This window comes from Eimeria tenella, genomic scaffold, assembly GCF_000499545.2.
Source record: "Eimeria tenella Houghton genomic scaffold, Eth_scaff78, whole genome shotgun sequence".
Taxonomy (NCBI): domain Eukaryota; phylum Apicomplexa; class Conoidasida; order Eucoccidiorida; family Eimeriidae; genus Eimeria; species Eimeria tenella.
The window spans coordinates 44,958-68,572 of record NW_013543451.1 but is presented as its reverse complement, the minus strand read 5'-3'; the positions used below and the strand labels follow the sequence as shown (position 1 = coordinate 68,572).

The 23,615-nt window shown below is 51.4% G+C and overlaps 4 protein-coding genes across 4 annotated transcripts; 3 read left to right on the top strand and 1 right to left on the bottom strand.

Moving 5' to 3' along the window:
• Positions 1–234: 234 nt before the first annotated feature.
• Positions 235–3,507, top strand: ETH_00009210 (uncharacterized protein; the record flags this gene model as incomplete). The annotated part of the gene is made up of 3 exons (XM_013378195.1): positions 235–2,859; positions 3,135–3,276; positions 3,389–3,507. The coding sequence occupies 3 exons, from the start codon at positions 235–237 to the stop codon at positions 3,505–3,507; spliced, it is 2,886 nt and encodes a 961-aa protein (XP_013233649.1).
• Positions 3,508–8,842: 5,335 nt separating this feature from the next.
• Positions 8,843–10,340, top strand: ETH_00009205 (TPR domain-containing protein, putative; the record flags this gene model as incomplete). Its single annotated transcript, XM_013378194.1, has 3 exons — positions 8,843–9,075; positions 9,179–9,938; positions 10,161–10,340. 3 exons carry the CDS (start codon positions 8,843–8,845, stop codon positions 10,338–10,340), a joined length of 1,173 nt encoding a protein of 390 aa, XP_013233648.1.
• A 2,885-nt stretch (positions 10,341–13,225) lies between these two features.
• ETH_00009200 (RecF/RecN/SMC domain containing protein, related) lies at positions 13,226–19,411 on the top strand (the record flags this gene model as incomplete). Its single annotated transcript, XM_013378193.1, has 17 exons — positions 13,226–13,840; positions 13,996–14,196; positions 14,383–14,580; positions 14,683–15,193; positions 15,337–15,460; positions 15,580–15,695; positions 15,880–16,051; positions 16,227–16,327; positions 16,608–16,696; positions 16,818–16,962; positions 17,130–17,254; positions 17,351–17,490; positions 17,786–18,076; positions 18,168–18,239; positions 18,520–18,663; positions 18,758–18,913; positions 19,309–19,411. 17 exons carry the CDS (start codon positions 13,226–13,228, stop codon positions 19,409–19,411), a joined length of 3,303 nt encoding a protein of 1,100 aa, XP_013233647.1.
• Positions 19,412–19,673: 262 nt separating this feature from the next.
• Positions 19,674–23,421, bottom strand: ETH_00009195 (uncharacterized protein; the record flags this gene model as incomplete). Its single annotated transcript, XM_013378192.1, has 10 exons — positions 19,674–19,795; positions 20,089–20,183; positions 20,329–20,399; positions 20,607–20,657; positions 20,841–21,604; positions 21,845–22,063; positions 22,208–22,277; positions 22,600–22,851; positions 22,947–23,024; positions 23,284–23,421. 10 exons carry the CDS (start codon positions 23,419–23,421, stop codon positions 19,674–19,676), a joined length of 1,860 nt encoding a protein of 619 aa, XP_013233646.1.
• Positions 23,422–23,615: the final 194 nt, after the last annotated feature.

Genomic DNA, 23,615 nt, shown 5'->3' with positions numbered 1-23,615 from the left:
GTTGAGGGCTGCATGCGGAGTGGGAGGGGAACTTGCCCGCCTGGTTCTCATCAGCAACAGCCCGGGCGGTGCGGGGGACAGCAGCAAAAGTCCTGCAACGCCGCAGCAACCCAACCTCATGTGATAGGCCTGCATATGGCCCCGTCACGTGGCGGCTGCAGAAGCGCAGGTAGCTGCAGCAGCAGCTACAGCGGCAGCTGCGGGTGGATTGATCAAGGGCTGCTACAAGTTCAGATGTCCTCTGTTCCCTCTTTCCTGCGATCTGGTGCTGTTCTGAGGCCTTCAAACAACGCGGCGGATTTGGCGACTCTGAGGAGCTCCTGGGCCCGACTTTTACTGGCCGCGAGAGGGGGAAAGGATACCCCCAGGACCTTGGCGCTGTCACCTCAGACGGACAGCAGCGTTCTGGGCAGCATCAGCAGCAACAGTAGCAGCAGGAACACTGCAAGCAGCAACACCGTGACCAGCAACAGCTTGAGCGACACCAGCAGAGAAGCTTCTCAAGACACGAGACTCTTTCAGACAGGAGGTGAGCGCTTGTGTGCTGAGGCCGAGACGTATTCAACTGAAACCGATGTTGCTGACGAGGAGCAACAGCAGCAGCAGGGCGCAGCGGCGGCAGTCGAAGCCGCCACAGTTGGTGTTTCGCCGTTGAGTCAGACATGTGTACAGAACCGAGAGGTACTGCGGAGCGGAGGTCCGCTGCTGGTGTTCCAGTCTGGTGCGTTGGCTGGAGTTCCTTCATCTCCTGAGTCCGGCACCGGCGGATCCCCTGGGTCACTCCTGAGCGCTGGATTGACTGTCGCATGCCTGTCTCCGAGGCAAGACAGGCGGCCGTCAGGTGATGCTGCTGTTGCTGTGGAGAACCTAGACGCATGTGTGAGGCTGTCTCCGGCTCCATGGGCTGCTGAAGAGGGTCTGGAGTTTTTCTCAACAGAGACTTTACCCGCACCGCTCTTGCCTACTTTGCCGGTCCTGCCGGGGAGCAGTAGTAGCAACTCCGGCAAATCCCCACTCAGCCCCACCAGCCTGCTCTTCTCCTCAAGCGACCCGAGACGCTACATTGGACCACTAGTGAAGAGCGCCGTCATCTCCATTGAGAGCTTACCCGCTTCGATGGTACTGCCTGCTCTGAGCAAGTCCTCCAGCGGCCTCGACGTAGAATTTCCCCTGGGGATCACGCAGCAGCACAAGGCAGCTGCGCTGCTACAATTGCATCTGCTTCCGGTGGGGATGAGAAATATGGCGTCTGATAGCTCTCTCAAGCTGAGGCAGCAACAAAGCCGGCAGCCGATGTCCTGCCCCGAGTTGCAGGTCGTGCAGACGGCGTCTTCAGCGAAGAAGCTGCTAAGCGGGATAGTGAGTAGGACATCGTGGAGGACGAAGGAGACGGTGAGCCTCTTGACCCAGCGGAAAAGGTCAGGTGCCCTCTACGCACTTTGCCGTTGCCAGCCACCTTCCCGTCCCTGTAGCCGTTCATCCTTGACTCACGGCCTTTCCAAGCAGGGAGCACCTCTTTTCACGGAAGAGCCTCTGCAATGCGCTGCGCCACCAGTAGAGGGCTGCAACTCGCAGCAGGCAACTCCCGTTGTAGGACAATGTAGGCAGAACATGCACACGCTGACGGAAAAGCACGGAAGTATCGCAGCTTGTGCAATTGGGACGGAACAGGAGGGTTGTGTGGGGCCGGGTTTACGCAAGCTCCGGCAAGAGGTGCCACTGGGCAGTTGCCTCCCAGAGACAGTGCTTGACATCAGGAGGCTGCTGCGCTCTTCTTTTCAGGAGCCAACTATGTTAGTAGCATCGGCGCCGATGGGAGGTGCGGCAGAAATGCAGAAGTATGGAAACGCACATATCAGAGAGCGATTAGGCAGATATTGGGGCCTGGCAGAGTCTCTTGTAGGATTTAATTCACCAGGATTGGACTGGAGAACGAGAAATGTGTACGGGACAGCAGAATGCCTCGTTTCTCAGCCACTGAAGCTCAGAGTTGAACGTGGGATTTCGGGGACAGGGGAGAACCTTTGTGAGCTCTTGCCACCACTAGCGACTTCGCAAATGGATTTGCCGTTTGGAAGCTTATTCAGGGTAGCTGGGAGCCCCTTGAGGCCCGCGGAAGAGGGTGGGAATGACCTCACGGACACGGAGCAACCCAGTGTAAACGCCTTTGCGTTTGTTGAGATCGACCCCGGTGACTCCCTAGATGTTCTGCGGTCTCATGCTGAGGCGCAGGAGTCCTTGGCAGCACAGCGCCAGCTGAATTTAGCTGATGTGATCGCCGCCAGTGCAATTCTGAGTGGGTCCGGCGTCGCTGCCTCTGGGCTTCAAGTTTACGCCAAAAGCACCAAGCGCGCGTGCAGCAGCACGATGCAACGAGCGCTAAAGTCCACGAGGGAAATGGCCGCGCTTCAGGCGACCGATGAGGGGATAGTACTACTGCGTCGTTTTCAAGAGGAATTGACGCGCCTTTCTACTGAGCTGGAGTCTGCGAAATTACCTCCTGAGCAGTGCTCAAGGCCCACAAGTTCCAGGTCTTCCTCCCCTAGCGAGCTCAGTATGCGTCTGGTGGCAAAAATTGAGAAGCTCTTGGCAGTGTCAAGGTCACCCCTCCCCGTAGTACACAGCAACACAAATATAATATTGCGCTCTGTGCCAGAATTACTGTTGCTAAGTAACTCGAGCTGCACGAGTTGGTACGGGACGTCCTTGCGTTGCATGGCTGGGACCATTCGAGGTGCTCGCCGCCTAACTGCGCGCAAAATCTCTGGCTGCATCTCCGCGCCGTTTGGAGGGGAAAGTTGCGTTAGCTTGAATGTCGGCCGCTGTTGTGCTATGGCTGCTCGATTCGAGCGAACACAGGTGAGCAATGGTCCTTATTCCACAGACGCACTATAACAGTATCGTTGTGCGTGGTAGAAGGTGAGGCTAAGAACAACCACAGCGGGGCTAGCACGCGCACTGCGACAGACTATTTAATCGTTCCACAGTGCGCCGTACTAACGTTTGTGGCAATGCGTGAGCACTTTACCGTGAGCACTTCCACATTCACTTAATCCCAGTGATTGGTGGTTATCACGAACTTCAAGTGCATGGCCGCATTGACTTCAATCGTTCAATGCCTGTTGCTGCCTCAGAACGCCCTGAAGGAAATCGCGCGCAATCTGCAGTTAGTTGCGATCAAAGGTGCCTTTAAAATGTTCACTCAAAATACAGGCGACGGCGCCGAAGTGTCCTCCCTAAAGCTGCTGCAAGATCAACATGCTGCAGCTACTGCGGGTCAGACAGTGTTCCGTATCACCAGACAACCCAAAGCACACTCCCTTGAATTCTACCCTTCACCGGAGTGCAACAACTCACTTTACCGACTGCCTATCACATCTCCTTGCAGGCGGCGCTCAAGTTCCACTTGACAAGCTTAAGCTGGAGCAGAAAGAAGCATTAAAGCATCTGCCACTGGAGATGGTGTGTCACGACGCCCGCCATCCCTTGCCCATTCACCGACTGTAGAAGCTGGAGCTTTTGTAGCACAGGTTCCACTTGTTGTAGAGCACGGTTTGTGCACGGAAACGGAGATAATTTTATCTATTGATTGACGCCGCAGGCACCAGCTGAGCAGGTCAGGGTGATGCTGCAGCCGGTCGCAAAGCAATTCGCTGCGTGCCTCCCAGCCATCAAGTCTTCCCTTCAAGCAGGTCTGTTCTCGAGTATTTTGCTGAGACACTCGTGATGTCGTTAAGGCCAATCTACGATTCATAATCTTATGTTTGAACTCTCGACAAAATGCAGCCAAAGCAAAGATTATCAGTGAATGTTCGAGCAACGCTCAGTTTCAACTTCCTATCCCTCCAAGCTTAACGCTAGTCTTCTCTCACTACAATTACTGGCAATATGCTGACACGGATGTCGACTGGCCACATACTGCCATGCAGCGGAGTGCATTGACTAAGTAAAGCTGCAAGTAGCTGCTGTTGTTCGTTGATTCTTGCGTTAATGGACACCCAAAGCGACAAATGTGCACTGTGGGGTTCAGGTTACCATTTCTCCAGGCCTATTGGTGGTCTCCCATTCGGGCACTCAGAGCGTGTTTTGCCTGCGCGAGTCTGATCACGTAGCTCGTCAGAGACCATGATGACGAGGCAAAACTGTAGTCTTGAGGACCCTGCTGCTGCCTCTGCCGAGTTGACTAGAACACCAGCTGACTGCGCGCTGAAGGCCTGGCGTTTGGTGAGGGCGCGGCAGCCACCAACTTTACTGCATTAGGAAATACGGCGGTCGCGGAATCGAACCGCCTAAGCGCTTCATGCGCGAAGTCACTTCGCGATGCAGCTCAACTGGTCGATTACTTGATGGAGATTAATGCAGTGCGCCTTTCCACTTTCAATTAAACAGTCAATATGCTACCTTACTAAGCGCAAAAGCACCGTATCTTCCTCTAGAGGTCCAGTATGTACACTAACAGCTCAAGCGGAAAGCCCAATGAGTCTCAACATGGTAAGTTAAACTAATATCTTGAAGAGACTTTCCTGAAGTACACGCAATGCTTCTCGATAGCTACACTTGTCAGGCCTCTATGGCTGTTGTGCCAGATCATATGAACCCATGAAAGCTGCATAGGCTTTTCTTTTGTACGGTCTGAGTGCTAAACGTTGTAGCAAGCACATACGGAATGTACAGCTCCAAGACAAGCAGCTAAAGTGAATCACCTGTGACGCACGGCTCGCCAAAGGGAACGAAGGCTTGGGAGCCTTTTTCGTACTGATCCGAAGAAACTACGGTGTCTGGCTAGTCGTTCTTTGATGTTGGTGTCTTCCATTTGACTCCACATCCCGACATTAAGTGCTGCCGCTCCCCTTTCCAGCCGCTGCAGCTGTACACACAGGCCCAACAAGACCGCACATGACATAGTCGGGGATCCGAGCGTGTCTTGCCTACACCTAAGTGGCAAGAGGGACGGTACCGCGGTGAAGAGGGCCCCACAGGCTCACTCGTCTACATACTAGGCGTGATCGCAAGTAGTGGAATGAAGACGAAGATGGCGCCTGGCGGTCGGGTGAAAAGCTACTGTCGCTTGTTACTGCTAGCCCCCTAGCAACCAAGTACGCCGCCAAGTCCCTTTTCAGAAGAAAAGAACCCCGAAATTTGATGTCAGCTCGAATAAAACCAATGTCTGCCTCTACAGGAATAAAAAAGACTTTCCTTCCAAGTAGCACTTGCCTCAGACATGCAACAGAGGACGGGCCGCTTTCGCAGCTCTCCCCCGCTGCCTGGTCCTGGCTGGGTAATGCGGGGGCAGAAACTGATTCTTGTGACTCTCCCCCTCCTAGCACCAAGTCCACCGTGTCAAGACGGAGAGCGATGCATTCGCTGGCACGACGGGTTCGAGAAAGAGGAGTCAGTGGGAGGAAGGGGAGAACGGCATGAAGAAGGGGGATATGATTCACGAAGATGTGCCCTGGTTATAGATGGCGCACATAAACATGAAACTTAGTTCATATAAATCAGTCCATAATTTGCGTGTAGTGCACCCGCTTTGGTCACGGCTAGTCACACAGCGCAAGTGAGGTGGTAAGTACAAAACGTAAAAACACTTGCCCTGCGGCCCAACGGAAAAAACGATGCCAGTAAGACACTTGCGCTTCTCGTATACACTTCGAGGGATATCCGACTGTCTTCGAATTCGGTTTATCTGCACGCAAACTGGGAAGAAGGAGTCAGTTTCGTAGCGGCCTGAAATGGAGTGCGCTATTACAACCACCTACTCTGTAGTCAGGAATACTTTTTTACCGAAAATAAGAAGAAGCCCAAATAAGGAGTACAGATAAATGGAGATGCAACGCCTGTTGCTATCGATTGTGTCTCGAAACCTATCCCACGGTGAGGCCGCCTCAAGCTAAAGTGGAAAAAAGAAGTCAGTTTCGTAGCTGCCTGAAAGGAAGTGCGGTATTACAGCCGCCTACCCTGTAGTCAGAAATACTTTTTTTAACGGAAATAAGGAGAAGCCCAAATAAAGAGTAAAGACAAATGGAGATGCACCGCCTGTTGCCATCGATTGTATCTCGAAACCTATCCCACGGTGAAGTCGCCTCCAGCAAAAGTTGGGATGGGGAGCACTGTGCATGTTCTACTTGAGCCTCGTGGCTCTCGGCCTTCATTTAAGCCCAAAAACATGCACATGAAATTTACATCAATCAGGAAGATTTGCCGCTTTGCAAAGTCAGCATGCTTTGGAGACCCACGCTCGGAGTGCTGGAGGCGTGACCAGAACTATCTTTTGGCAAAATAAGGCAGACATATAATAGCCTTAACACCAAATACAAAAGAAGCGAAAGAAATGATAAATAAGAATGTGCATTTCATCTTCGTACTCGGGTGTATTTACTGCATGCGCAGCTACTTCGCTGGTGGCGTCTGCAGAAAGCCGCAGAGCACCATATTTAACACCAGCGTAATGGCATTTTCTTATCAATGAGTTTTACATATTGCCTGTAAAGGAGATGCCTCGTTTCTCCTTAGTGTTTGGTCTCCTGATTCTAGTAAGCCGAATCTAAGTGACGCTTCGTACGCCTATTGTTGACTGTTTGCCCGTAGTGCTTGCGAGCAGAAGCGTCCCGACACAAAGCAGCGATCGACCCTGCAAGCTTGCTGCCCAGCAGGTATGTTTGTCATTTTCTTCATCTATGACGGTGAAGGAACGCAACGTTTGGCAGCTCCTTGATGCATCCACTGGACTTCCAAGATGACTGGCAGGCCAGTGAGCCCGTGCCCGTTGACATTTTCTATACGGTCCCGGGTGCGCTACAATTCATTTCTGCTCAACGGAACCAGATGATAGGAATAACTGACGAAATAATATGCGTAGTTAATGGAGAATCTGACCTACGGAAGGCACTGGAACGCGCTAATGATGCTGCACGTGCGTTACACTGTTTCGTTGCAGTGCCGAACACCTCAGTCATGTACATGGAAACCTCAGTGTTGTTTGCAGAGGTACTTCAGTAATGTATCCGAAAGATCGGACTCATCTTTAATGCTAATTCCAATCAGCGAAAGCGGCAGATGAAACGCGAGATGCAAAACAAGGTGGGTAGAGTACTGCAAGCCGCCTATACTGGCTGTGCAAGCTGCCGTTTCAGGAGTTCATTGGTAGCCAGATCTCCATGATACTGAATGATGCAAGGAGAGCCCTACGGCCTGCACGGAAGGAATCGAAGTGGCCACGCTCCACTTATTAGCCCAAACGAGCAGCGCTGATTATGGAAAGTGCGCAACTTCGTCTCCTCTCTAGCGCATCTCGTTAGTTAGCTTGCAAATTACAGCTTTACGGGCAGGGCATGGGAAGAGCAATACAGTGGACGGCAGAACCGTACTTCCATGGTGTTCCTGTAAACACCTTCTCGTCAGTTTTGCTCTGTCTGCAAGTCATTGATTCAGTAGGAGCCAGAGGGCAAAACAAAGCAGTTGTTACCCTAAACGTCATTCAACCAGAACTCAATGTTGAGTTGAATCGTGCTGAATATCCTCAGTACTTTCCCGTGTGCGATCTTGTACTCTACCGTGTATGGAAAAAAAGAAATTGAAGATGACTACATTCAAAAACACCGCGTCTACATCAAAGTCGGCTATTGCAAGTAGCACCATATCCGTGCGACACGACAATCCCGCTGCAATTCAGGAAGGCTTGACACAGACCGTTTCAGTTCAACGAAGCGCCATACCCATACCATATAACCTTCTCGTCACAGTTCAGTAGGATTTGTGACAAGTTTTTACAGTTCAATGAAGGGTAATTGTCTCGTATTAGAGAGTTGCCTCCACAGCATATGTCGCTGGCAACGCCTCAGGCCATACACATTTCTTCAGAAGACAGTCTCACACTTGTTTTGTGAAATTCCTCCCCAGTGTGTCCCTGTTAATGAGACAGAAGTGCCCCGGAATAACACCAAGCAGAAAATACTTGCACAGAGACATCCTGACCCCATTCACCGTTCCTCACACACCGGCAACGTAAACTCGCGGAGGCCTACGAAATGACCTAGAAAGTATCTCAATGACAGAAAAAATAGAAACAAGCTGCGGGAAAATGGGAGAAAGTAGAGTGTACGGCAGACTCATTGCCCCTTAATTCTCGTCCAGAAAAGCAGCACTCGCTAGGTGAATGAACTGCGAGCTGCCCAACTCAGCTTAAGTGCAATCCCGTTCGCTTTCAACAGCGTACGGGTGAAAAAAAGTCACATAAAGAAAAACTCATTTAAGACGCTACATACATGAAAGTATCTCACCGATATTTGAGCGAAGAAAATGGACACACCGTACTGCGGTCTGATATCCAGGTTTCCGGTAGCCTCGGTGAGGGACCGCCACCAGCTCATGAAACGGGCAGGAAGCAGCAAATAAGAAGGCCGCTAAAAAGAAGTTTTTACTTTTTGTACGTTTTTGCTGACTCTCCTTCAGAGACGCCTGAAGGCTGACATCGTGGTGTTGGCGCTGTCCTGCTGGAGCCCAGCCGACACGCTATATCAGCCGTCCGAACCTGACCCGTGCAGCTTCGCCTGTAGTTCTTATTGTCCCTGGAAGCAACTGTTCTTGTCACTGTATTTGTAATTACTTGCGTTTCAACGTTTGAAGCTTAAGGGCAGGGCGTTTCCGCTCCACTTTCGCGCGACGCCGTGGTTCGTTGAGTCGCTCAGTCGTTAAACCACCAGGAAGAACGGGACGCCTTCCAGGGTCTATACTTGTCTTGTCTTCAGCGGCAGTTTGCTTGCTCAGCTGCTGATGTATATATATTGTCTGAGGACCCTGCCGCACGAGCGAATCGCATAAATTCTCTCCTGCCATCGTCGCCATGGGCAACTCCTCGTCTTCAGTGGCGCAGCCACCGGTTCTGGGCAATGAACTCACCACACCTTCTTTGCAGAGCCGATCTCGGTCTTACGACGATAGCTGCAAATATCTCGTGACAGGGCCGAGGCCTCAGGGCACAAGAGTCACAGATGCATACACTTTAGATGTCTCATCCGATGCTGGACTTTGTTGCGGCTCAGCCCCCACGAATGGTTCGGTCTCTTTCGTTTCTCGGTAAGTCGGCTCACGCGCGTTGTCTCCTTGAGGCTTTGTAGCCGCATATTGGAGAAAAATGTGGAGCGGATGTTACATTGCGTTGATGCTGTTCATGGTACAGGGAGGAGGCTCTAATTAAGGCACGGTATTATAAGGACAGAAACCCCGAGCTTGCGAAACAGGCATACCTGTTCGCGCTCAATTCCCCACCCACAAAGGGCTTTGGGAAAACACAGAGGCTGGACGTGGCGAACCCCGCCACGAACTGTGGTTGCTCATTTGTGCGCTGCACAATTCCCCAACCTGTCAGTGCCTGTTGGGCTTCCAGCCAGTTCAGCCATCATGGGGCACCAGAGGGGGTGCCTGACATTTCCCTGCAGAAGATGGCGAGTGCGGAAGCCACATCAACCACCTTCTCCAGCGGCAATGTGACTCGCCTACACACGGACGACCTTGACGAGCTCGTGGTGAGCAACCCTGCGGCTCAACGCCTGCAGGTGGGAGATGTTTCAGGACGCACGACAGGGAGAGAGAGCTTACGCCAACTCGATGACAGCGAATTCAGGGCGGAGATACATGCAGAGCTTGCGCAACTGCATCTGATATGTGGGGAGCCGCGCAAAGCCTTGGAGTGCTACAACAGCGCAGAATTGCTCGCGCCTGAACAGCTGGCCTACTCGTACAGAAAGGGCGTTGTACTGCAGCAGTTGGGTGAACGGGAGGGGGCCATATCGTGCTTTCGAGCGGTCCTGCAGAACGATTCTAAGTATAAGCCAGCCATCTTCAACTTGGGTGTTTGCCTGGCCGTGGATCCTGCCACACGGTCAGAGGCTCTGGGAACGTTCGAACATCTGCTGTCTATCGACCCGAACAACGATAGCGTAAGCATTGATTTTTGCAAATCAAAGCATACAGCGGACACGGCAAGGATGATTTCGTAGTGATGATGCAGAAAACCGTGCGGTTTCTGGTGTACTTCTTGGCATTGTGCATTTCGGCATAGTGCCATGGAATGCTTATGTAGCGCATTTATTCTTCATTTTTTTGTTAAGTCTTCATTATTATTTTGCCCTCTACGTCATATCTCCTCCGTGTTTCTGCAGGCGCTGGATATGATTGCGGATATTCACGAGCAGGAAGGACGTGTGGCTGAAGCGTATACAGTGAAGCAGCGCGTTGTTACTCTTGACCCTTCAAACTTCCGGGCGGGAAGAGACCTAGCGAGGCTAGAATCGACTCTGCTGGATCGGGGCGGTGTGCCAGGCTATGTAACGCTGAACTAAGTGGCCAGCACTCACTCGTAGGCGGAGGAGAGGACCGAGTGGTGGATGCGTATCTGCATTGGAGTGTCTCTTGGCTGCAACTCGCCGCAATTTGGCAGCTGGCAGATTTGTGACCCTCGCTTTGCACTGTTTAAGGTCTGCATGCTTCTATCCACTCAGTCGGCGAGCAGAAACTGGTCTTTTAAGAGGTTGCCGAAATGGTTGCGAGTGGAGTTTCAATGGGAAGCAATCCCGTGGCAGTTCGGCCCGTGGCAGCTCTGTTTTTTATGAGGATACCAACGCGTATATGGAAGATTTGCGTTGGTGTGGCAGTATTGGAAGGTGGGCATATCCGATTTTGACTGCGACGGCTGTTGCATTGGATTGAATATATGTCGTTTGGGCCGCATTGCCTTCACGAGTAATTCAGGTGACTCCCCAGTGGTTTATGCTTGATAGCTGTTGGTGCCCATGAAGATAGATGCAGTTAAGAGGCCAGGACCACGGCCTATCGAGTAGGCATATTGTGTGCATCCTTCTTTACTATTATTCCTCATCATTGCTTTCGAAAGAGGCAAATTTCATTACATTCTGCAGAGTGCAAGGTCGTGCGTGCGTAGCTATTGCTATCCGAAGTGTTTAAATGGGATCTAACGCGCAGCAATGAATCGTGTTTCATGGTGGCACCATACAGACAAACCCAACTGGTCTTGCAGCTCAAGCCGCAATCAACTGGAACGTGCAGCGCCGTATGATTGTAATCAATAATTAAAGTCGACGGCATGTATACCACACTTCCTCGAAAACCTTCATTGGGGATAGCGCACATTTTTACTGTACCTGGCATTTTTTTTTTGATAAGGTACCTATCGAAACGCAATTAACACTTGATTGACATCTGCGGAGCACGCGCCAATGCATTGTTCACGTATACGACTTCAGCTCGATAATCGTGGAGTGAAGATGCTCGTTGGTCCTGATTTATCTTAATTCCACGTTGAGATGCTCTGCAAGACGCTCAGCGCAGCTCCACTTGTCCACGCACCCTGATGATAGGCGGTAACAAGTAGTCTTGCAGGACTTTTGAGCCTCTCGTTATAGCGCGAGCGAAATTGATACGAAACATGGACAGGATTTGAGCAAGTGCAAAGCGTGACAAGTGCGTTTCAAGGGAAAGTACCAGTTGCAGTCTACGTGCTAGCTTCGCGAGCATCAAGGGCTTTATCTTCGAGCAGTAGCTATCTCGTGCCGTAGATGTAGCGAGCCAGATGATACGTTCGCAGAAAGTGCTCAGCGATGGCGCTCTAAGGTTTCTCTGCAGCTGTACATAAACCGGCTGCATCATGGAGTCCTGGTAGCCAAGCAAACCGCCAAGGACAGGGAAGGTGATGCAGCGTGCTCTGTAGCCACTTATTCGGCGTTAGTGTACCGACTTGCTTTACTATCGAAGTAGAAATTCTAGATTACTGGGGGATACATGGTGGCAGAGAGGGGAGCAGATAAGAGGCAATCATTAATTCGGGTTATGTGCAGTGGAATTTTGAGGACGACGAGAGTGTACCTGTCCCAGCGAATACCTGGGTTGCCGTGAAAAAATAGTATTTACTCCCCAAATGCAAAACAAAATGTTCCTTTCCGTCCAACAGCGCAATATAGGGGACCTGCGCTATTATTTCACAGGTGGGCTACCGAAGCCACACTACCCATCTGACTATTTCTTCCACATTGATCAGCTTCACGAGAGGCGGCTTAAGGCCAAAAGGCATGCCGAGCACGTATCCCAACTAAGTAAAATAACTAATAATGTGACACTAAGGCCCGAAAGGGTTTCAGAGAAGCTTAGGCCTTCTGCAGGTTGTTCATTCGCAACGCAAAAATAAACGCAGACGAATCACTTCTAAAGTGAATATGTTGTTATTTACCTTGGGTCCAGCCAGTAGACATGCTCGACGAGGCTGCTTTTGCAGGTTGGAAGCCATTGCGTGGCTGCTGTGTGCGGCTGGTAACTGTGTACGCTAATTTAGCAAGCAAAGCGAAGAGGAAACTGTCTTAAATAGTCTCCAACAAAGAAGAAACGCAGAGTGGAAGCGTTGCTGTACTGCCCTTCGAGTGAAGGCGCCTTTCAGGGCACCTCGGTATTGGTCCACATAACTCTAGAAAGCCTACGAGACTGTTGACCTTCTCACCAAATTTAAATTGGTTCCTACAGATTTATTCGTTACATACGTCAATATCTGAATGTAGTCAAGACCAAAACTGACGTTTCATGCTTGAGCTACAAGCTGGCTAAGGCCCTCTAATCGATTCATGGAACCCGTCCTACTGAACTGAGCAAACCCTGCAAACTTACAGTTACTTGAAATTTCGAATTTCCAGTTGCGAATAAAGCGAGGCACAAATTTGCAATGAAAGCTCTAGGCACAAACTAGCACATCATCGTGAAAGCTGACCCATAGTTGGGAACAGGGAAGCAATGGCATGATCACCCCTGAGGAAAAAGACTTCGATGCGCACGCACGTTTCCAAGTGAGTTGTTCTGCAAGGCTTCGTTCCTATCATCCACGCAGACAGAAGATGTCTTCATGGCTGGTGACTAGGATGCGTCGAAAGCGGTCGGGGGCGGTATTTCTAGTTGAAGCTCTCGCGGTAACCCGTGTAGAGGCTACTGCGCCGCCGCGAACTGCTTCTGCTGCGCTGCTACGCCAAGATCCTTAGTGCGATTCTGCCTTACTCTTCCCGCCATCCTTCCCTCCCATCGCTCTTCCCTGGCGCCTCCCCCAGCACATGCAGGAAAGCACAAGTGCACACTGATGGCTTGGCGGCCTTGGGTCAGCTGTAAGTGGCAGTTTTTGGTGGTTTTGCTGTCATGCTGGACGTATGCTTGTGTACCTACATCAACAGCTTGCATGTGGATCTCCACGCAAGCGAAATCTTTTGCCCGAAGCCAGAAGGCACGAGGCTTCGAAGGGAATTGTTTGGCATTCTGCTGCGGGACTAACTCATGGCCACGGCTGTCCAACAATGGCATACCTCGGGGAGGCATTGGCAGATTGATTTCCGCTCATCGCTCTGCTCGTAAAGTCACTCTGCATGCGGCAAATCGCACCCAGCAGCGTCCCCAGTCGAGAGCCACGAAGGCCACAAAAGAATCTTGCCCTGCGGACATCACGCATGCAGGACACGGACTATGGGATAATTTCAGATGCCCTATTGCTGCTGAAGCTGATCGTTTTGTTCTCTTTGGTGACCTACATATGAGTGAAGCCACAGTGAACACGTGCCTTGATGCCCTCTCCCTGGTACAGCAAACCTGCAAACGCCAGTGTACCTCCCTGGGGACGGTCCATCAAAAAGGTTTCAGGCCTGTTGCTGTGGAGAGCGGGGAGCGAAACCCAAAACCTAGGGATGCGCCTACTGTTGCTGTATTCCTTGGGGACTTCTGGCATTCCCGCGTCGAAAAGCACCTTCATTGGGGACTACTGAGGCCGCTTCTCGAATTTTGGGAGCAGTGGGATATTCCAGTGAGATCAAGGGCAAGGGGCACACCTGCGAACATGCAGTTTAGTAGACACAGGCATTGACTGGCTTCCCGTCTCATGAGTACTATGCATCACAGTGCATCAGGAGAGGGAAAACAATGACTTACGTTCTTGTTCGTGTTGCGCCGCCTGCATAGATCCTCCTGCTCCCTGGCAATCATGACCAATTGCAGTACGAAGCAGGGCGTGACCTGCTGCAGCCGCTGGAGAAGGCTGTTTCACAAAGTCCTCTTGTGCTGGCATTTAGACGGCCGACGCTTGTTAATGGAGAGCTACTATTCTTGCCTCATATGCGTGAAACCGCAAAGCTGCAGCGAATCCTGGCCCAGGCAAAGCAGGTCAGCCATGAAACAGCGTATCATTTTCTCGCTGGAAAGATAGAGCTAACGCAGAAAACATGCCACTGAGCACTGTTTTGTAGCTAGATTGTTGGACCGTCGAAGGCGTGTTCTTGAGGAGCTATTAGATCGGCGCCTTTGTACACACCCAGCGTCAGTTCTTGTGTTCCTTTGCATTCGTATCAGTGTACGACATTGCGCGCTGTATTCGGCCACCTAAGCATTCGTGGAGCATCGCTTAACCCCTTTTTAGAGGACTCCAGGCTTCTGTCAAACGATGCCGTAGATCTCAGCCTTCTACCAGATGTACCTGTCTACAGTGGCCACATCCACACACCCCAGCTTGTCGGTAAACAGGCTCGTTATGTAGGCTCACTCTACCAGGTATGCATTAATAAGACAGACGCCGTTCTCGGCGAACCCTGAAAAAGCAAAGATACTGCTTAACACCACGGATTTGTGTGCCTGCTGTGATGCTCCATGCAGACGTCTCTTGCGGAAGCCTACCAGCGCAAATCTATTTATACTATTTCTAGATCTTGTGGCTTCGACGTAATAGACGCACAGGAGTCTGCAGTTGGCCCCAGACACTTCCCGGTGAACGACCCGAGGCTCCTGCCCGCACCAGAGGCACTGCGCCGTGGAGACAGGGTAGTGCTCCTACCAAAGACTCATGCGATAACCAGAATGCCTCTTCGCGATGAAACGATCGCTTCTTCCACTCTTGATAGTCCTAATGGACATCAACCAAGGCAGTGTGACACAATGCGCTGTGGGGAACCAACGCAAGCGCCCCCTACACAGGAGATGAACGTGCAGAAATTTGGGGAGCTTTCTGGACAGCATATTCCTGCTGACAAATTTCCCAGGACGCCGAACACTCTCGTGGAGCCACATAGTGAAGGGGGCGCGACGTTTGGCGTGAAGTTGCTGAACGGGAATGACGAGCTAGATTCGGATCAGCTCCTGCAACTCTCAGCAGTCTACAAAGATGCAGGTACTGCTATATCTGCGTATGCTTGATTGTTAAAAGACACTGAACATTCAAAGACAAAGTATCGGTGTAAGGGCGCTGATGAAAGCATTAATGCATGCTTGCGAAGCCTGAAGATACAGGATCTGAGTCAGTACTGTTTGCAGGCATCTTATTTGACTGTCGCGTCACCCCAAGTGCAGGACCCTCAAAATATGTCGGAGAGGGGTCTCACTCTGTAGCGACGGAGCAGAAGACCGAACGCCCCAGCTCAGCAACGTCTGCTTCAGCGTACGTGGCCGCTTAGCGGAAGCATTGCTTGCTCTTATGCATGGACCTGCAAAGGCTACGCCGTTTGTTAGCGCTGGACATACTCGTGTTTTGCTCGACGTTTTCGGCTTGCCCTTCAGGCTCTGCATGCATCACGGCCTCTTGCCAGTGGAAAGCCAATCTCCTCGCGAAGCTCTGCGCCTCTATGCTTACCAGGAGCTCAAGGGTGGATACCAGACCTTCAGCAAACATGCCTGTGGGAAGAAAAGCATTTTGGCCCCTTTGCAGCACTTCATGTTCGGATTAGGCTGTCTTTTTAGTGCAACGCTGCTCATGCGGAAGAATGTGCCAATTCGTCTTGCGTTCGCAATAGTGTACAAACAAGGAGCTTACATTCTGGCTGTGCTTCTGCACACTGGAGTCTGCTGTTGGATCTGCAGTGGCAGTGGCCGAGGAACTGCTCGAGGAGCAGCTGGACGGTTCTACCAGTATCGGACCTGAAAACCCCAGCAAGGAGGGTTGCGGCCCAGCAACCAAGAATGCTGAATGGCCGCATGCAGCAGCAGATCTTGAGCTACACCAGGCCCGCATAGAATCATTCGGTCTCTACAGGTTAGCAAGAAGAGCGTAAAGCAGGGACGAATAGAGACATCACTATGTTAACAGCGGCGTGCGACCGGCTGTTCACTGGCTTCTACGTCACCTTACCGTCTCTGTCTGAGGACAACAGCATTAGCGGCACTCTCTAAAACATGCATATGCTCAAGTGATTTCGTGTTCGGCACAGTGGCATCGTTCGCCTCAATTTGCATAGACGTGGCCTTGTTATCATTCAAGGAAGCAAGAACGATGACGCGCAAGGGACTGCATTTACTGAGAACGGCTCTGGTCGGAAATCCTGAGTACCTTCCACAGGCAGCTTCACAGAATCGCTTGTTCAGGCATAGGACGAGTGCCCTAAAGTACCACGAGCATGGCCAGGATGGGCGACTGTTCGTAGTGTTTAGCGGCGTGTTACTGTGCCCGTTTCAAAGTGCATTTGAGCGCGAGATGCAGTTATTTTTAGGATCCCTATTACAGCGCCTTTGAACCATGTTGTCCTGAATATTTGGTGTTTCATCTGTCTAGTTGGGGAGAATTCGTTTGGAGGCGTATTGTTGGCTCGCAGGGAAGTCGACTGTGATGCAAGCTGTTGTCTGGGCGCTCGTGGGCGACGGCGCTGTTAGCGGCTTTACTAGTAGCACAGGGAGGCCCAAGGCAAGCCACCAGAATAACGTCATCCTGAAACCTTCGTTCTGTCCAGGTCACTAGAGAAAATGATGTCAACGCTGCAGGGACACCAAAGTTGAGTTGCCAACATTATGCATTGACTGTTTAGGTGACAGGTATAGTCTGCGATGACTTCCCACCTGCGTCCAACTCAAATAGCGCTATAATTGAAACCATCGATGGAGGGGTCGAAAGCGATAACGCGCTACCACGCTGTGACTTTGAAGACCGCTTCGCCTCGGTCGAGCTTGAGGGTGGGCTCTTGGCACTGTGGGTAGCGAAAAGTTTTTCAGATTAATGTAGAACGCCTCAGACGCACTGAAGAGACGGCTGCACCAACAACAAGGGATTTTTTTGGATGCGACCTTCACGCTGGTGCGGAAACTACACAGTTGCTTATAGGCATAGTTCCATCTTACAGGTAAACTGAATAGAGAGTCGTTTTTCCTGCGGCGGAGGCGGTGGCGCTCGGGACGGTCCGAGTTGACTCTGCATGTCGGAGGCAGGGATTTGACAAGCCAAAGTGCCATAGATACCCAGCGGCAGGTAATCTTGTGTCAAAGCCAGTACAACAAGCCCGTCAGTCTATTGTGAACAAGGCATCTATAGACCTGGCCAGGCGTGGTGTGCATGTTTCTGCAGCTGGACTCTCTTTTTGGTGGTAAACTCAAAGCTTGGAGTCGGTTCATCTACCTGGCATCCCAGGGGTTGGATGGATTGCTACGCACCTCTGAAGCAACATTTTCCGTGCGTGGTTTCGTTGCGCGCTGCATTGTTGTCCTGTAAGATGTGAGAAAAGTCAACAGTTTTTGTCATGGGTTAACTATGGCGAAGGGGCCTTCTCAAGATGATTGCACCCAAATGGTTCTGTCCTCTGACAGGAACTCCTTGCACTGCTTGTCCCGCTTGATGTTTGGACCGCCGCGACTGCAACAGCACGCTTGAGGCGACGTGCTCTAAGCAAAGCAGCGGATGAGCTTGATCTAGTGGCTGCGGTCAGGTATGTAAACGTAGACGGCCAAAATGAATCTCACGGTGAAGGCTGTCACAAGACAAAAAGTTCTTCTTCTTGTTCAGGCTAAGGGACGTCCGTCGCCTCTTACGTCGGAAACGGGGTTTCAGCTCCCCAGATCTGCTGGAAGTGAGGCCTTTCAATGCAAGCTCGCGCGGAGGGACTGATGCAGACTCGACAGTGAAGCTGGCCAGCTCAAAGGGAGAGGCCCACAGGGACTATAAATTTGAATCAGTCCTTGAAACTTCCCGAGATTGGCTAAGAGATGCTTCGCAAGATTACGCTGGGGATCTAAAGCAAGTAGCGCAACTGAAAAGACTTGTTTCTCTATTTCAATCTCGCGCCAGATTCTACAGGTGGGTAACACACGGGTGTGGGAGTGTTCGCATGCCTGTCGCAGCCCTTCATGATGCCCAGAATCTTTTATACTTAACGCTTCGTTCTCAGGCGCCAGGAAGAAGTGCTGGAATCAGCAGAGAAGCTCTTGGGCTCCCAAGGAATTCAACGGAATTTGCTCGCGTAAGGCGTCACTGAACTAGCCGCTGTCTGGCTGGACTTCCGTATCGCATATGCCGAAGGCATTTAGCTGGACAAGCAGGCATGCCTGCCTACACTTGGAATACAAGCAGGCATGCCTGCCTACATTTGGAATGGAGCAGCGAAATTTATACTATCTTTCGGGGTCGTTCTGCTTCCTCGCACAGGCAGTTCTCTTTTGTGTGTTCGTGCTCATCTTTTCACGCTGTTGCGCCAAAGCAGTAATGCCTCTGCGGTTGCGGGAAAAGTTTTTTGTGGCTAGGTCCGTACTACGCCAACTAGAGACACAAACAAATATATACCTTGAACAAGCCAGCGGGGGGTTGCTCCGACTCGACTTTGCGTCGTCGAGAACAGCTCGTATGAATAAAGTGCTGAGCGTCCGAGGCTTCGACGGCGCCTTCAGGCAAGCAACTCGCTGCACATGTTCAAGCAGCCAGCCGCCTCGCATGGTGTTCCGACACGCTGTTTTACTTAAATAGGTGCTGTGTGCGGCTTAGAGAAAGGACACTCCAGCAAGCATCGAGCGGGCAACGCCAGCTGCTCGCACTGTGCCTCTACCTCGCTTTTGTGGTTACAATTAAGCGACGTGCCGGCCTTCGATGCAGCGTTCTATTCCTTGACGAACCCTTGCTGTCTCTTGATAGCGTTAACACGTAAGCCTTCATTTTACATCCTGGATTTGATGCATCTTTCAGACAATTTCAACAGTGTGAGCTTACTTTTTATCGAAGGTGCTAACATCGTTGTGCTGTGGTCGCAACAGAAAGCGTGTGATGAAGCTCCTCCGAAGCCTTGTTAGCAAGCCTCAGGGGTCACACCTGGCCGAATTTGAAAGCATTTTCCTCACTCAACATGTAAGACGTCGGTCCTCCGACGAATTAATATGTAGCACATTAGGGGCCTGTGGTGCTACTTTTAAACCGCCCAACAGTGCGTGATGCTCCCCGGAATACCTTGTTTCGGGCATCAGTTTTACTTTATCTGGGAAATGCAAAAGTGCACTTCATAATCCTGACCTGAAGCTGTATGTTAACTGCCGTGCGTTCAGGGTCTTCATCCTCATAATCTGCGACACACTCTTGACGCCGTGGATACTATCACTCTTCAAGGACGATCAGGACATTGCAATATCAGCACGTCTGTTTTTCTAAAGCACCCCTGGAGAGCTGGTATTTTGGCACTCTAGACACTGCAATATGAGCACGCCTGCTTTCCCCTAAAGCACCCCTGAAATGCCAATAAGGCAAAGCTGTCCCCGGACACGGGTGGCTAAACAGATTGTCCACTGCTGCGAATAGGTCCTTTCACCTTCCCAAGGTGGCGAGGCACAGGGCAGGTCGCTCTGTCACACAATAGCTAGGCTGCCAAGGTTAAATATTAGAAGGTTAAATATTAGAATGTCCGTTCTGTTATTCAGGGTAAACTGGTAGCTGCATCGCATGCAGAGATCGTCTGCAGTAGAGCCCCACGAACACTGTCAGTTTCATCCGCACAGAGCACGAAGTGCAAGGTCGACTCGCCACTGATATCGCTCCCTGTGGCGCATATAAATCTCACGCAGAATAAATAGGAGAATTTATTACAAAGGATCACCGTTTTGGCCTGGAGGGTGCCTTCAGCCTTTCACACCGTTCCATTCTATGTCGAACTGAGGCCTCTTGGCGCCCCCAAAACCCTTCTTTAGTTAGGATGGATCGCATTGCCCCAGGCTTCCAACAAGCTTGACCATACACTGTTTCGTCCCAACTTCTAGTACCATGCTCTTAAGGTGTTCGTGCTTCTGTTCCCATGCTCTGAGGGTGTTCGTGCTATGCGTTAAGTAACTTACCATGGGGCTGTCCTGTGTAGGCTGCTGCCGTGTCTGCAACGCCCACGACAGTAATCGCTGCCCACGCTCCTGGTCTCTGTGATAGTAACCAAGTGCTGAAACGCATGAACAGGGCACAGTACTCTTTGTCTCTGGATTTTCTGGCTATTTCGGTGCATGCCCTCGACTCCCGCAGTAAAGGTAAACTTTTCTGTCATAGCTGGACGTGCTTTCGAAGTAGTGTGCCAAGGTATCCCTTACTACAAGGACTCTGAAGCTGACACCACAGCAGCCGAATGAAGAAGTCCTCCAGATGCGCTGGCCACGGGAATCTACAGAGAGTGCAGATGTCCACAGTAAATGACCCAGCAACTTTCCCAGTCTGGTGGTGTAGCCTTTTTGACGCGCAAAAATGAATCAGCCGTCTTAGACTCAAGTACTGTAGAAGCACTTCGCGCTTCTCGCCACGGAACAGCAAGGTGGTACACAGGCAGAATGCTTTGAGTAAAAGATTTCTGTTGTGAAATTTACGGCCTTACTGATTGTGGGTCCGTCCTCCGCTCTGCTTCCCGAAGCCACCCACAGTCATCCTAAGCAGCACACACAGTCAGAGCACCCACTACACCATAACATGGCGAAGTTTCCACGGTGAAACGCTGCATTGAAGACTTTATTATTTTTTGCGAGGTGCTGGAATGGCACTCAATTGCACAGAAAATGCGCAATGACACTGTAAGTCCTGAAGGACGGCCTCAGCTGACAACCACGCTCACATTGTTCACCGGCATGTCCATGCCGAGGCACCCCAGGTACTCTGTGACGCTAGTGAATAGGGCTTCCGCCTGTGGTAATTTCCTGAAAGGGGGCGCAGCCGCGAGCTGCAGCGCTTCCTCTGTGTAAGCGGCGCTTTCCGGTGCTGCTTGCTGTCCTTTATTACTCCCATGCTGTGACTTCGCTGATCGCCGCTGCTTTTGTCTTTCATGCAACAGCTGAAGAGCTTCAAGAAAATCTGGTCGGAGTGGGGGAGCCTGCCTAGGACTGCTTACGGGGGACAGTGGTTCACTGCTGCTGCTGCGTCTAGAGCTTGCCTTGCTCAAGCAGCTCTGCGCCTTGGCTTGGTTTGGGATTCTCACACCGGGGCGGCCGGCTGTTTTCCTGCTGCATCTCTGCCTTTCTACGACAGTTGCATCGGCGTGCTCACTCGAAGGAAGACGGCATTTTGGCGCCGCCACTGCGGCAGCTGCAAAGAATTTATCCCAATCTGGCAGCAAAAGGCGACTTGGCATTTGAGTAAAAGGAAGATCTGGCGTCATTAGGAGGTCGCTTCCTTGCTGCGTGTGTGCATTTGCCATCTTGGATGCAGCCAAAGCGGCCTCTTCAGTCATGTCCATGATACCCCCTCTGTAATCTGACAAGCGACACTGCAGCTGCACAAGGTGGCAAGTGGCATCTGGGCTGCCTCCCGCTCTCACGAGCAGCTGCAGTTGTTCCGCCATCCTGCGCCTTGCTTCTACGCTTTCGCAGTCTCCTTCGGGTGCTGCAAAAGCATCGGACCGCCAACGTGTCGAAGATGATTTTGCACAGTATACACTAATTGAAACCAGTTGGAACAACTACCGAACCTTCAAAATCAGTGGTGGTCTAGGGTCAAAAGGTGCCTGACAAAGAAACCTGCTTTTACAGTGTGAGTTGGAACAACAGCAACAGCAGCTCCTGCTGCCACAGGCAAAATATGTCTGCCTGTTTTCCGGGAAATCAGCCAAAGTATTTGCCTTACGTGAAGTGCTGGCGAGGACGTCAACAGGCTCCAGTGAACTGAGACTACGTTGAAGCTTCACGTACAGGCGAGACGGCGGGTATCCGGTTTGCATTTCCCTGTCCGGCCATTGGCTCTGCGTCTGGGAATGATGGACATCTTCTCTGGGCGACTTCTGATGGCGTAGAACTGCTGGATGCTGCACGTCGATCTTTAGATATCGGGTTCCAGGGGGCAAAGCTGCAACGGCAGACGGAGCGAAGTGGGGCAGCATGCAACAGCAGGACCATCCCCGCAGAAGCTTTCACTGCAGTTCCACCGCAACTGAGTAAGGAAAAAGCGACAAGCGCATAGTCAAAACGCTACAAAAGGAAAACACCGTACATTTCCGCATAAAGTGAGGCAGCCGCATCCACGTGTCAAGTCCCAAAACCTGTGCGGTAAAGCGGTCCAACTGAACGCGCACCAACAAAAGCAAACGAAAGTCTACGAGGTATGATGCTCCCTGGGCCCTTGTAAGGTGCCTGTCTTGTCCACGGGATGGTAAGCACCTTTTACCACGAACAACGGTAAGACAACAGCACAAGGGCACGGACGAACGTGGAGAAGCCACAACAACATACAATACATATTCCCTTGGGAAAGAATAGCATGGCTGAAATACCCGTGCTAACTGCGGCCATTCAGAGTGGGCCACGATGCGGCCTTCACAGCTAAAGATCATGTCCAGGCACTTTGTTGACGAGCTCTTTAAACATCTTTACGAGTCCGCATACCTTCAGAATCATGATTCCATCATTCTGGAGACAAGCTGTATTCATGTCTCCCCCAGTGTCTCCAACCACCTGGCAGGAAACCCCAGCTCCATCTGCTGCGGGTGCACCACTGCAGGCAGCAGCGCTACCCGGCCCACGCCATGTAAGCGCTGATCCCTGCCACCGCTTAAGCAGAAGCTGCTGCAGCGGAAGGTGCAGGAATGATTCTAGGCGAACGTTTCTTAAACAAAGGCAGCAGCTCTTGTTTGCCACCTGCAAGCCCTCAAACAAGCAGAACAGAGTCTTCGCTCTCTGTACAATTGCTCTCTGTGCAGCCATTCATCCCCTACATGAGGATCGTGCCTTACACAAGAAATTGCCGCTTTAAGAGCCGATTGGGCACCTGCTGTTGAGCCTTGTGAGCCATCCGATGCCACCAGGAATACCTGCAAGCGTGGTGCACGCAGCACACATGCACGCCTGCAATGCCAAACGTGCTTTTGTCATGTCTAGCTGCTGGCCTCCTCATTGCTGTCTCATTCTAGATGCCACAGTCGCGACAGAAATATCGTCAATGATTAATTTCGTTCTAACACTTCAAGCTCTATGTGAGTTGTGGCAGTGCTTGGTGCTACACGGATGGATTTACGCATTTCATATCTCCCGAGTGTGCAGATGCTGTACGGTTGATTTCTTCTGGCGGACCTGCTGATTGTACGGGTGCCGAGTTAGCGCATGAGAGAAAAGTTTCAAAAGGGGAAGTCCCCCTTCCACGCGGAGGGAATACCGGGCCTTTGGCAGTTGAGAGGCGGACGGTTCCACGCCGTCCCTTCGGAAGAACATTGGCTTATTGATGGGCTTCTTCAGGATAAAATGACTCAAAAACGTGCATCACTGATCCCAGAGAAAGATGTCCAAAACAGAGGGGGTCCTTTTTGCAGTGGTCACGACTTCTCTGGAGTGTTCCAGCGACGGTGAATGCTGTTTGGACAGCACCTGAGAAAACGTTAATTCGAGCGAACTGTTCATAATGTATT